At 34.9% G+C, this 13,540-nt stretch overlaps 1 protein-coding gene and 1 long non-coding RNA gene across 2 annotated transcripts in view; one reads left to right on the forward strand and one right to left on the reverse strand.

Annotated features, from left to right (window-relative positions):
- LOC142228248 (uncharacterized) overlaps positions 1 to 13,540 on the forward strand; it is a 90,754-nt gene that overhangs the window by 47,437 nt on the left and 29,777 nt on the right. The gene's annotated exons all lie outside the window — the stretch shown is intronic.
- On the reverse strand, positions 183 to 12,986 carry LOC142229023 (fatty acid hydroxylase domain-containing protein 2-like). Its single transcript, XM_075299554.1, has 4 exons — positions 12,872 to 12,986; positions 12,624 to 12,799; positions 472 to 935; positions 183 to 405 (listed from the first exon to the last, which is right to left on the reverse strand). The coding sequence occupies exons 1-4, from the start codon at positions 12,966 to 12,968 to the stop codon at positions 246 to 248; spliced, it is 897 nt and encodes a 298-aa protein (XP_075155669.1). The 5' UTR covers positions 12,969 to 12,986; the 3' UTR covers positions 183 to 245.

Here is a 13,540-nt window from a genome sequence, read left to right on the forward strand (position 1 = left end):
TTACTGGTGAAATCTTTCACAATCCGTTACAACACAACGCACATACTCTTTTAAAAATTTAATTTTTATTGACCGCTTCACCCAATTCATTTTTCTATTTTATATACATGTATGAAATAAAATGCAATTTTTTTATACATTTCCATATTCTTGTATTATATGCTAAATTAAAATATTTCAAATCGTAAGAAAATTCACATTGATTTTTATTAGTTACATTAGTTCTCTATAAATATTTTATTGTATCATTTCAATTTGTTGTTTTTATTACTAACATTACTTTTATTCAACTTCGTTTGTTTGCCATGTGGCTTGGGGCTCGATTTAACCTCAATGTTGTTAGTCTCCTTATAGGTGCCGTGAAGTTTGTCCAACCATCCAAACATACCATAGTTATAATTAAATCTAAAACATATTTAGAATATATTTTTTTTAATAAAAGTATTACCATTGAAATATTATTCAACTCACTTGGAATGATGATAATCATGATAACGTATAGAAGCGCCCGATCGTGGAAATGAGTAGCCAGCATGATCAGCCATCGAATTCAAAATGGCCAATGTTAGGAATATCCATACGGTAAAGACATGTGATCGAACCAAAGCAAAAGACAAAGATACGGGTGTTAGATTTAAAAATATATGTTCCAAAGGATGACAATAGAATGTTATAGCCGCTATCGGTGCTGTCCATTCATGATGTTTTTTATGGACATATTTATAGATGGACTTGTGATGCATCAAACGGTGAATATAGTAAAAGTTAAACTCTTCCATAATAGATACCACAACAATATCAAAGAGTATCTTCTGTAGGGTGGGTAACTCTCGAATAGACGTGTCATTACAGCGTATTTTGAATAGCGTATGATAGAGTACATAGTACATTGGTATTCCAACTATTGTCTGGTTCATCAAAACGTTCAGTATGCCCTATAACGAAGTAAAATTATTCATTACATTCGGTTAATAAAGAGAGGAGGAGGGAGGCCATTGAAATACAATTGAAATTTAATGCCCTGCAAATTACTCGGCACACTGTAAATGGACTATAAAAACTATACCCGATATTATTTATGGCTGCTTTTTATTTTTATATCCAGCAACATAAGATGGGGGTATATATATTATAAGCTGTTCCGTTTTTAACCGATCGAAATTGTTTCATGTAGGCCACCAATAAACCTATGTGATTTCTTGAGCAGTGGTTAGACCTATAATGATATATAGTGTAGTGGTCTGGTGGCCGGTACTGTACGGTTGCGCGAGCTATCGCTGTGGTGGGAACAAAGGCATGGTCACAGTTCGGTCCTCAAAATAATACCAGATGCCCCAACTGTAGTGGATTACACACTGACGAAACCGTTCTTCGACAAAAAGTTTGAAATTCTAATTTCCAACAGTGTGGCGCAGTGCACACATATCCCGGGGAATAAACGTTATATAGATTTCTACAAGTAGGTTTGGGAGTATATTCTAAAGACCAGGAAGTTAAAATGGCTGAAATATTAGCATTAAACAAGTATATACGGCCGTAAGTTCGGCCAGGCCGAAGCTTATGTACCCTCCACCATGGATTGCGTAGAAACTTCTACTGAAGACTGTCATCCACAATTGAATTACTTGGGTTGCGGTAACACTTGCCGATGGCAAGGTATCTTAAAACTTCCTAACACCGTAATATATACCACATAGTCCATATGTGGTATATATTAAACTAAAAAAGGCCGATTAAGTTTAAAGTTTCTATAGAAATAAAATTTAGACAAAATAAAATTTTGACAACATTTTCTATTGAAGTAAAATTTGGGAAAAATTTCTATAGAAATAAAATTTGAATAATATTTTCTATAGAACTAAAATTCTGACAAACTTTTCTATAGAAATAAAATTTTGACAAAATGTTCTATAGAACTAAAATTTTGACAAAATTTTCTATAGAAATAAAATTTTGACAAAATTTTCTATAGAAATAACATTTTGACAATGTTTTCTATAAAAATAAAATTTTGGTAGATTATTTTTGGCTCGAGTGGCAACCATGATTATGAACCGATAAGGACCAATTATTGTGTGATTGTGGGGGGATCGCCTATATATAACTATAGATCGATATGGACCAATTTTGGCATGGTTATTAGCGGCCTTATACTAACACCAGGTTGCAAATTTCAACCGGATCGGATGAATTTTGCTCTTCTAAGAGGCTCTGGAGATAAAATCTGGGGAACGGTTTATATGGGGGCTATATATAATTATGGACCGATATGGACCAATTCTTGCGTGTTTGTTGGAGACCACATTCTAACACCACGTTCCAAATTCCAACCGGATCGGATGAATTATGCTCCTCTATGAGGCTCCGGAGGTCAAATCTGGGGATCGGTTTATATGGGGGCTATATATAATTATGGACCGATATGGACCAATTTTGGCACGCTTGTTAGAGACAATATACTAACACCACGGACCAAATTTCAATCGGATCGGATGACTTTTGCTCCTCTAAGAGACTCCGGAGTTCAAATCTGGGGATCGGTTTATATGGAAGCTATATATAATTATGGGCCGATGTGGACCAATTTTCGCATGGTCATTAGAGAACATATACCAACACCATGTACCAAATTTCAGCCTGATCGGATAAAATTTGCTTCTTTAAGAGGCTCCGCAAGCCAAATCGGGGGATCGGTTTATATGGGGGCTATATATAATTATGGACCGATGTGGACCAATTTTTGCATGGTAGTAGAGACCATATACTAACACCATGTACCAAATTTCAGCCGGATCGGATGAAATTTGGTTCTCTTAGAGGCTCCGCAAGCCAAATCGGGGGATCGGTTTATATGGGGGCTATATGTAATTATGGACCGATATGGACCAATTTTTGCATGGTTGTTAGAGACCATATATTAACAGCATGCACCAAATTTCAGCCGGATCGGATGAAATTTGCTTCTCTTAGAGCAATCGCAAGCCAAATTTGGGGGTCCGTTTATATGGGGGCTATACGTAAAAGTGGACCGATATGGACCAATTTTTGCATGGTTGTTAGAGATCATATACTAACATCATGTACCAAATTTCAGGCGGATCGGATGAAATTTGCTTCTCTTAGAGCAATCGCAAGCCAAATTTGGGGGCCCGTTTATATGGGGGCTATACGTAAAAGTGGACCGATATGGCCCATTTGCAATACCATCTGACCTACATCAATAACAACTACTTGTGCCAAGTTTCAAGTCGATAGCTTGTTTCGTTCGGAAGTTAGCGTGATTTCAACAGACGGACGGACGGACATGCTCAGATCAGAATTTCACCACGACCCAGAATATATATACTTTATGGGGTCTTAGAGCAATATTTCGATGTGTTACAAACGGAATGACAAAGTTAATATACCCCCATCCTATGGTGGAGGGTATAAAAAAATTGGCAAATTGGTTGAAAAGTACTGTTCCAACAACTGTTGTCATTAATATATACTCAGACAGTCAATCTGGAATAAAATCGGTGTACTACGTGTTCCTTAACACGAAAACTGCCATCGACTGCCGCAAATCTTACAATATTCATTGAAAAAATAATTGGATCAATTAATCTCGTGATTGAATCAGAAATTTTTTTTGTGTGTAAGTTATCATTTTTCCGCCTATAATTAAAATCTATATGTTCCTAAAATTCGCTTACGCCTTATACAAAATGCAGTTACAGTAGTTTTCGCTTATAATCCTTTGCACATATATTTGGGAGATTTTCAGACATAGTCCAAAAATCATTCTTCTAATATCATTAGCAAGAAAGGAAAGTCTAAAGTCGGGTGAGACCGACTATATTATACCCTGTACCACTTTGTAGGTCAACATTTTCGATACCATAAAAGTTTTTGTCCCAAATACATACATTTAAATCTGACTCGATCTGAACAAGATTTGTTAGACTTCTACCAAATCTGTAGACTTATAATTTAAGTCGGCCAATGTCCTGGGGTGGAACACTATGTTAGCAAAAACAAGTAAGGAAAGTCTAAAGTCGGGCGGGGCCGACTATATTATACCCTGCACCATTTCGTAGATCTAAATTTTCGATACCATATCACATCCGTCAAATGTAATTGGGGAATATATATAAAGGTTTGCCCCTAATACATACATTTAAATATCACTCGATCTGGACAGAATTTGATAGACCCAAAATTTAAGTCGGCTAATGCACTAGAGTGGAACGCAATGTTAGTAAAAAAATATGGGAAACATTTAAATCTGAAGCAATTTTAAGGAAACTTCGCAAAAGTTTATTTATGGTTTATCGCTCGATATATATGTGTTCGAAGTTTAGGAAAATTAGAGTCATTTTTACAACTTTTCGACTAAGAAGTGGCGATTTTACAAGGAAAATGTTGGTATTTTGACCATTTTTGTCGAAATCAGAAAAACGTATATATGGGAGCTATATCTAAATCTGAACCGATTTCAACCAAATTTGGCACGCATAGCTACAATGCTAATTCTACTCCCTGTGCAAAATTTCAACTAAATCGTAGTTAAAAATTGGCCTCTGTGGTCATATGAGTGTAAATCAGGCGAAAGCTATATATGGGAGGTATATCTAAATCTGAACCGATTTCAATCAAATTTGGCACACATGACTATATTACTAATTGTACTCCTAGTGCAAAATTTCAACCAAATTGGGGTAAAACTCTGGCTTCTGGGACCGAATTAGTCCATATCGGGCGAAAGATATATATGGGAGATATATCTAAATCTGAACCGATTTCAATAAAATTTGGCACACTTGACTACACTACTAATTGTATTCCTAGTGCAAAATTTCAACCAAATTGGGGTAAAACTCTGGATTCTGGGACCGTATTAGTCCGTATCGGGCGAAAGATATATATGGGAGCTATATGTAAATCTGAACCGATTTCAATAAAATTTGGCACACTTGACTATGGTACTAATTATTCTTCTTGTGCAAAATTTTAAGCATATTAGGGTAAAACTCTGGCTTCCTGGGCCATATAAGTCCATATCGGGCGAAAGATATATATGGGAGCTATATCTAAATATGAACCGATTTCTTCCAAAATCAATAGGGTTCTATTCTGAGCCAAAACACATACTTGTGCCAAATTTGAAGTCGATTGGACTAAAACTGCGACCTAGACTTTGATTACAAAAATGTGTTCAAGGACAGCCGGGCAGACGGACATGGCTATATCGGCTCAGGAGCCCACCCTGAGCATTTTTGCCAAAGACACCATGTGTCTATCTCGTGTCCTTCTGGGTGTTGCAAACATATGCACTAACTTATAATACCCTGCTCCACAGTGTGGCGCAGGGTATAAATATAGGCAACTTTTAAATCTGAAGCAATTTTTAGGCAACATCGCAAAAGTGTATTTACGATTTATCGGTCGATAGATATTGGAAATATAGGAAAATTGGAGTCATTTTGAAAAGTTTTCGGCTTAGCAGTGCCGATTTTACAAGGAAAATGTTGGTATTTTGGTCATTTTTATCGAACTCAGAAAAACATATATATGGGAGATATATCTAACGGTGAACCGATTTCAACCAAATTTAGCATGCATAGTAACATTGTTAATTCTACTAGTTTAAAGCAAATCAGGACAAAACTCTAGCTTCTGGGGTCATATAAGTGCATATCGGGTAAAAGATATATATGGAAGCTACATCTACACGCAAAGAAAAAACAAACGTTTGGAATACGTGTACCAAAAACGTTTTTCTTTTGTTAGAGTTTTTTGAATTGCTTCGAAAAGTATACACTTTTATCACCAAAAAAATTCGTTTGTTACAAAATTTTTATTTTTTCAATAAAAAAAGTTGTTTTTAAACCAACAACACAGTCCATTTCGTTTATATCAAACACTGTTCTTTTCTGACTTTAGGTGTTTAATAAGACACATTTTACAGTTCATAGTAAAAATTTAATATAGTAGAATGTAATGTTGAACATTTTTTCGGAATCTTCCGACCATATCTGGAATATATGTAAAAAAAAAACTTTGGTCGGAGCAGGCATCGAACCCACGACCCTTGGCATGCAAGTCGGACGTAGCAACAACTGCTCCACGGTGCCCAACTAAATGTATTTTTCTGTTAAATAAACTTTGTTTAATCGGCTCGTGGGCGCCGCAAGCTATGCTATGTAAATATAACTTATATGGGTTCGATTCTCCGTCCAGGCGAAAGGTAAAAAAAAAAATTTAAATTTATAAAATCGTACAATTTCTTCTACATTGTTTGTATTACAGAAAAAGGTTCTAATAACTAAAAAACTTCGTGGAAGTGAGAAAGATGTGAGTGACAATGCAATTAGCTAGAAAAAAAATTTGTTTGAGGTAGTCTTTATGAAATTGTTTTTACATCCTGGAAAATAATAAACGTTTATCACAAAAAGTATATACTTTTCTTCCAAATACACTTCCTTTCAACGAAAAGCAAATGAGAAACGAACTTTGTTTGTCTAAAATTTCGTTTGGGAGGAAAGAATTATTTTTTTGCCTGTAAATCTGAACCGATTTCAACCAAATTCGGCACACGTTACGACACTATCAACTGTACTCCTCGTGCAAAATTGAAAGCAAATCAGGCAGAAATTCTGGCTTCTGGGGCCATATTAGTAGATATCGGCCGAAAGATATATATGGGAGCTATATCTAAAACTGAACCGATTTCTTCCAAAATCAATAGGGTTCTATTTTGAACCAAATTTGAAGTCGATTGGACTAAAATTGCGACCTAGACTGTGATCACAAAAATGTGTTCACAAATAGACTGACAGACGGACTGGCTAGATCGACTCAGGGGCCAGACCTGAGCAATATTGCCAAAGACACCATATGTCTATCACGTCTTCTTCTGGGTGTTGCAAACATATGCACTACAGTAGTTTTCGCTTATAGTCCATACCCATAGTTGCACCAACTTTTTGGACAATATGTTAAATTCGACAGTTAAGCAATTTTTTTTATATGCCACTTTGGTATATAACCGTTCTCACATATTTCCATAAATATGACTATAAAAGGAAACATAAAAAAGACGATTTAGTTTTTATTAAAATATATTTAAATCAATGAGTTATACGAGTATTTTCAAGGAAGCAAAATTAACTCTGATTAATCTGGTTAATAACCAGGTCTGACGATATTTGCATGATGTTGGCAACATTTTATTTTATTGTGGACTATATCTGAAATAGTCTATTTCGATTTCTTTTTATCAGCACAATAAACAATGGAATATATGCAAAATCGGCCTATAAGTGAAATGTATTATTCAGCAACCTATATATGTGAAATTTATGTCATAATGATATTAGAAGAATGATTTTTGGACTATGTCTGAAAATCTCCTATATGTGCAAAGGATTATAAGCGAAAACTACTGTAACTGCATTTTGTATAAGGCGTAAGCGAATTTTAGGAGCATATAAAGGGTGATACGGTCAAAATTTGGTCAATATAAACTTGACATATTTCTTTCAATTTTGCATTTAAAAAACCTGAACACCCCTCATTTTGAAGGTGTGTGTGTAGAATGTTGCTCCTATTTTGATTTTGGAATTCACTCTTCAGTTGTCAAAATGCCGTTCAAGCAAGAAGGGCAGCGTATCAAAATTTTGCTCGCGCATCGCGAAAATCCGAGCTACTCGCACGCAAAGCTGGCAAGATCGCTAAAAGTTGCCAAATCAACCGTTACAAATGTAATTAAAGTGTTTGGGGAACGTTTGTCGACAGCCAGGAAGTCTGGATCGGGGGGAAATCGAAAACCGGAAGCCGCAGAGACGACAAAGAGAGTTGCCGGTAGTTTCAAGCGAAACCCTAACCTCTCTCTCCGAGATGCCGCAAATAAGCTGGGTGTATCGTCTACAACCGTGCATCGAGCCAAAAAACGAGCCGGACTATCGACTTACAAGAAGGTAGTGACTCCAAATCGCGATGATAAACAAAATACGACGGCCAAAGCGCGATCCCGGAGGCTGTACACGACGATGCTGACGAAGTTTGACTGCGTGGTAATGGACGACGAAGCCTACGTCAAAGCCGACTACAAGCAGCTTCCGGGACAGGAGTTTTATACGGCAAAAGGAGGGGGAAAGGTTGCAGATATTTTGAAGCACATAAAACTGTCAAAGTTCGCAAAGAAATATCTGGTTTGGCAAGCCATCTGTACCTGTGGCTTGAAAAGCAGCATTTTCATAGTTTCCGGGATTGTCAACCAAGAAATTTACGTGAAAGAGTGTTTGAATAAACGTCTGCTGCCTTTCCTGAAGAAACACGGTTGTTCCGTACTGTTTTGGCCGGATTTGGCATTGTTTACGTTGAAACGAAAACCCTAATTAATACATGAATTCCTAGATTAGTATAAAAATCCCCAAATGAATTTCTGTCTACAGTGTCGCATTGGTAGATGAGTAATCAGATAATTAAATTAAGTTTTATCCATAAAATCACTAAGCCATTTTGAAAATAGTATTTCCTTTATAAGTCACTTGCTTTTCATCCCTGTAACTACGAACACCTACTGGTAAGAAGTCGACCAAAGAAAATAAAACACAATCTCTAAATACAGTCCATTCCCTAATTGCTGTTTCATTTAATTTTATCCATGGTTTTATCGTCATCTTTGGTCATCTTTTCTGGGAGCGATAAACCAATTGATTTGTCATAAAGCTTTTGGTTTATCTTCGGCTCATGAGAGATCCATGATCACTCGGTTCATCTCACACAGGTAAAGGTAATCCCCGCTCACCCCCGCTGATTCCAACCGTACTCTGTTATACCCAAACAGGCATCTTGCCATTACGGTAAAAAGGCCATGGAGTGGTACGCCGCCAACAACGTGCAGGTGGTTCCCAAAGACAAGAACCCTCCCAACACGCTCCGCCCAATTGAGAAATACTGGGCTATTGTCAAGCGGAATCTAAAGAAGACCAAAAAACTGCTAAGGACGAGCAGCAGTTCAAGGCAAACTGGCTTTCTGCGGCGAAGAAGGTGGACAAGGCGGCTGTACAAAATCTGATGGCAGGTGTCAAGCGTGAGGCCCGGCAATGCGGATTTGGAAAAGCGAAAGCCTAACTGAATATTTTTCCTTAATTTTATACTAATTGAACTTGAAAAAGAAATTTAATTTGATTTTTTAAATAAACGATTTCACCGATTTACACGCGTTTTCCCTTGACCAAATTTTGACTGTATCACCCTTTAGATTTTAATTATAGACGTAAAAATCATAACTTACACACAAAATTTTTTTTGATTCAATCACAAAATTAATTGATCCAACTCATTTTTTAATTGAAATGTCTTCTATAACGAAAATGATAATATCGCAGTTTTAATTGAGCTTAGAAATATATTTGATTAAAAAATTTATTGATGTGATTTGAAAATATCAATTAATTTTTTAATTGATTCAATTAAAATTATAATTGATGTTGATTGCAAAAATCAATTAATTTTTTTTAAATTAAAAGCTTAACTATTTTCAATTACTTTCTTATCTGTCTTCGTGGTGTGGTTTGATTAAAAATTGATTTTTTGAAATAAATTTTTATTTAAAAATTTCAAAAATTCCATCATTTTTTATACCCTCCATCATAGGATGGGGGTATATTAACTTTGTCATTCCGTTTGTAACACATCGAAATATTGCTCTAAGACCCCATAAAGTATATATATTCTGGGTCGTGGTGAAATTCTGAGTCGATCTAAGCATGTCCGTCCGTCCGTCCGTCCTTCCGTCTGTTGAAATCACGCTAACTTCCGAACGAAACAAGCTATCCACTTGAAACTTGGCACAAGTAGTTGTTATCGATGTAGGTCGGATGGTATTGAAAATGGGCCATATCGGTCCACTTTTACGTATAGCCCCCATATAAAGGGACCCTCAGATTTGGCTTGTGGAGCCTCTAACAGAAGCATATTACATCCGATCCGGCTGAAATTTGGTATATGGTGTTGGTATATGGTCTCTAACAACCATGCAAAACTTGGTCCACATCGGTCCATAATTATATATAGCCCCCATACAAAACCTATCCCCAGATTTGGCTTGCGGAGCCTAAAAGAGAAGCAAATTTCATCCGATCCGGCTGAAATTTGGTACATGGTGTTGGTATATGGTCTCTAACAACCGTGCAAAAATTGGTTCACATCGGTCCATAATTATATATAGTCCCCATATAAACCGATCCCCAGATTTGGCTTGCCGAGCCTCTAAGAGAAGCATATTTCATCCGATCCGGCTGAAATTTGGTACATGGTGTTGGTATATGGTCTCTAACAATCATGCAAACATTGGTCCACATCGGTCTTTAATTATATATAGCCCCCATATAAACCGATCCCCAGATTTGGCTTGCGGAGCCTCAAAGAGAAGCAAATTTCATCCGATCCGGCTGAAATTTCGTACATGATGTTGGTATATGGTCTCTAACAACCATGCAAAAATTGGTCCACATCGGTCCATAATTATATATAGGCCCCATATAAACCGATCTCCAGATTTGGCTTGCGAAGCCTCAAAGAGAAGCAAATTGCATCCGATCCGGCTGAAATTTGGTACATGGTAGTGGTATATGGTCTCTAACAACCGTGCAAAAATTGGTCCACATCGGTCCATAATTATATATAGCGCCCATATAAACCGATCCCCAGATTTGGGTTGCGGAGCCTCAAAGAGAAGCAAATTTCATCCGATCCGCCTGAAATTCGGTACATGATATTGGTATATGGTCTCTAACAACTATGCAAAAATTGGTCCACATCGGTTCATAATTATATAGTCCCCATATAAACCGATCCCCAGATTTGGCTTGCGAAGTCTCCAAGAGAAGCAAATTTCATCCAATCCGGTTGTAATTTGGAACATGGTGTTAGTATATGATCTTTAACAACCGTGGCAGAATTGGTCCATATCGGACCATAATTATATATAGCCCCCATATAAAACGTTCTCCAGATTTGACCTCCGGAGCCTCTTGGAGGAGCAAAATTCATCCGATCCGGTTCAAATTAGGAACGTGGTGTTAGTATATGGTCGCTAACAACCATACCAAAATTGGTCCAATCACACAAAAATTGGTCCATATCGGTTCATAATCTTGGTTGCCACTAGAGCCAAAAATAATCTACCAAAATTTTATTTCTATAGAAAATTTTGTCAAAATTTTATTTCTAGAGAAAATTTTGTTAAAATTTTATTCGGTTCATAATAAAATTTTCTTCATTGTCAGAATTTTATTTCTATAGAAAATTTTGTCAAAATTTTATTTCTATAGAAAATTTTGTTCAAATTTTATTCGGTTCATAATCATGGTTGCCACTCGAGCCAAAAATAATCTACCAAGATTTTATTTCTATAGAAAATTTTGTCAAAAGTTTATTTCTATAGAAAATTTTGTTAAAATTTTATTTCTGTAGAAATTTTTGTCAAAATTTTTCTATGGAAAATTTTGTCAAAATTTTTATTTCTATAGAAAATTTTGTGAAATTTTATTTCTATAGAAAATTTTATTTCTGTAGAAAATTTTGTAAAAATTTTATGTCTACTTTGTCAAACTGAATTATATACGTATTGGATCGATCTTTTTTGATTTAATATATACCACGTATGGACTTACATACAATTTAGAAGATGGTGTTAGGAGGTTTTAAGATACCTTGCCATCGGCAAGCGTTACCGCAACTTAAGTAATTCGATTCTGCATGGCAGTGTTTAGAAGAAGTTTCTACGCAATCCATGATGGAGGGTACATAAGCTTCGGCCTGGCCGAACTTACGGCCGTATATACTTGTTTGAACTGACTTAGTCTTCTGAGATTGATTAAAAAGTTAATTGTATCAATTAATTTTTTAATTATAAATTTAAAAAAAATCAATGATTGATTTAATTAACTTAATGCTTCTATCTTGATTAAAAAGTTAAATGTATCAATTAATTTATTAATTGAAAAAATTTCAACTTCATTTAACTTTGTAATTGGAAATATGTTGGCTTAAATAAATATTTGATTACAAAATTTATTGATTTGATTTGAAAATATCAATTAATTTTTTAATTAATTCAAGTAAAAATTTAATTGATGTTGATTGCAAAAATCAATTAATTTTTTTAATTAAAAACTTAACTATTTTAAATTACTTTCTTATCTGTCTTCGTGGTTTAGTTTGATTAAAAATTGATTGTTTGAAATAAATTTTTATTTAAAAATTTTAAAAATTCCATCACTTTTTTGAACTGACTTAGACTTCTGTTTGATTAAAAAGTTAATTGTATCAATTAATTTTTTAATTGAAAATTTAAAAAATTTCAATCTTTGACTTAATTAACTTAATGCTTCTATCTTGATTAAAAAGTTAAATGTATCAATTAATTTATGAATTGAAAAAAACTTTCAACTTTATTTAACTTTGTAATTGGAAATATTTTGGTGATATTTTTTTCTGTGTAAGCAGTCTGCTAATGTTTTTGGAACAATCAGGTTGGTTCAACAGAATGATATAAACGGGTGGGTTCAATTTTCACAAATTAAAAAAATATTATTTGTTTGCGTTTGTTACCCTATAGCGAAACTTACTTCTATTAATTTCTTGGTTTCAACGGGCTCATTCTTTCCCGGTTGGATTTTATATTTTCGAACAAATTTCGGACGATTTGTTATATCCATGAATGTATACCAACTGGCATTTAGCCAATAGACCAACATGAATACTGCTGTGGTACCAAAAACCCAAATAGTTTGAGGATCATCACCTATCACAAAAAAAAATAATATTTCATTAATAAAGAGAATACTTTCGCAGCAAATGCTATATTTCAAAATACCTATAATATCCAAGAGATCATTCCATTTTCCTTCGATGCGTGTACCCACATAATGGTATTTAGCTGCGATTAAATCCAAAATTTGACCCGCACTCATGATATTGTCTTATATACTAAACTAAACGAATTAGAATAATTTTTCGAAATTCATGAAAACAATTGTTTCGAAGGCCTTATCGATTAATCTAAAACCTTATCGACTTGCATATTGATAACATGCCCAAAAAAAGTTTTGTTTCCCAAAATAAAAGCTGTTACGGTTATCTAAATTTAAAATAAAAATTTTTTTATCAACGTTTTGTTAGGGGCAACGGGTTAAATTCTATGCCGGCGAACTAAATTTATTGTTTTTTGTACATTGGCCTAAAGCAAAAATTATAGAAACAAATCCCCGTATAGATACCCAGCAAAAAAATGGAAGTTGTTCCACATCCCGGAATCCTCCATAAATTTTTTCCACTTCCGATGCAGTCTTTTTTTTTTTTAAAGCGCATTCCGGGATTCCACTTCCGACGAAGTCCTTTTGGACAAGCCTTAGAAAGTACGGAATTAGGCCGGTTTAAGTGAAAATTTAAGTTTTGAAAATTTAATTTCGCAAAAAAAAAGAATAGAAAATCAATAAAAAAGTAAAAATAATATTAGAACACAAATCATGTCCGCAGGGAATTG

Source organism: Haematobia irritans, chromosome 3, assembly GCF_050003625.1.
Source record: "Haematobia irritans isolate KBUSLIRL chromosome 3, ASM5000362v1, whole genome shotgun sequence".
NCBI lineage: Eukaryota > Metazoa > Arthropoda > Insecta > Diptera > Muscidae > Haematobia > Haematobia irritans.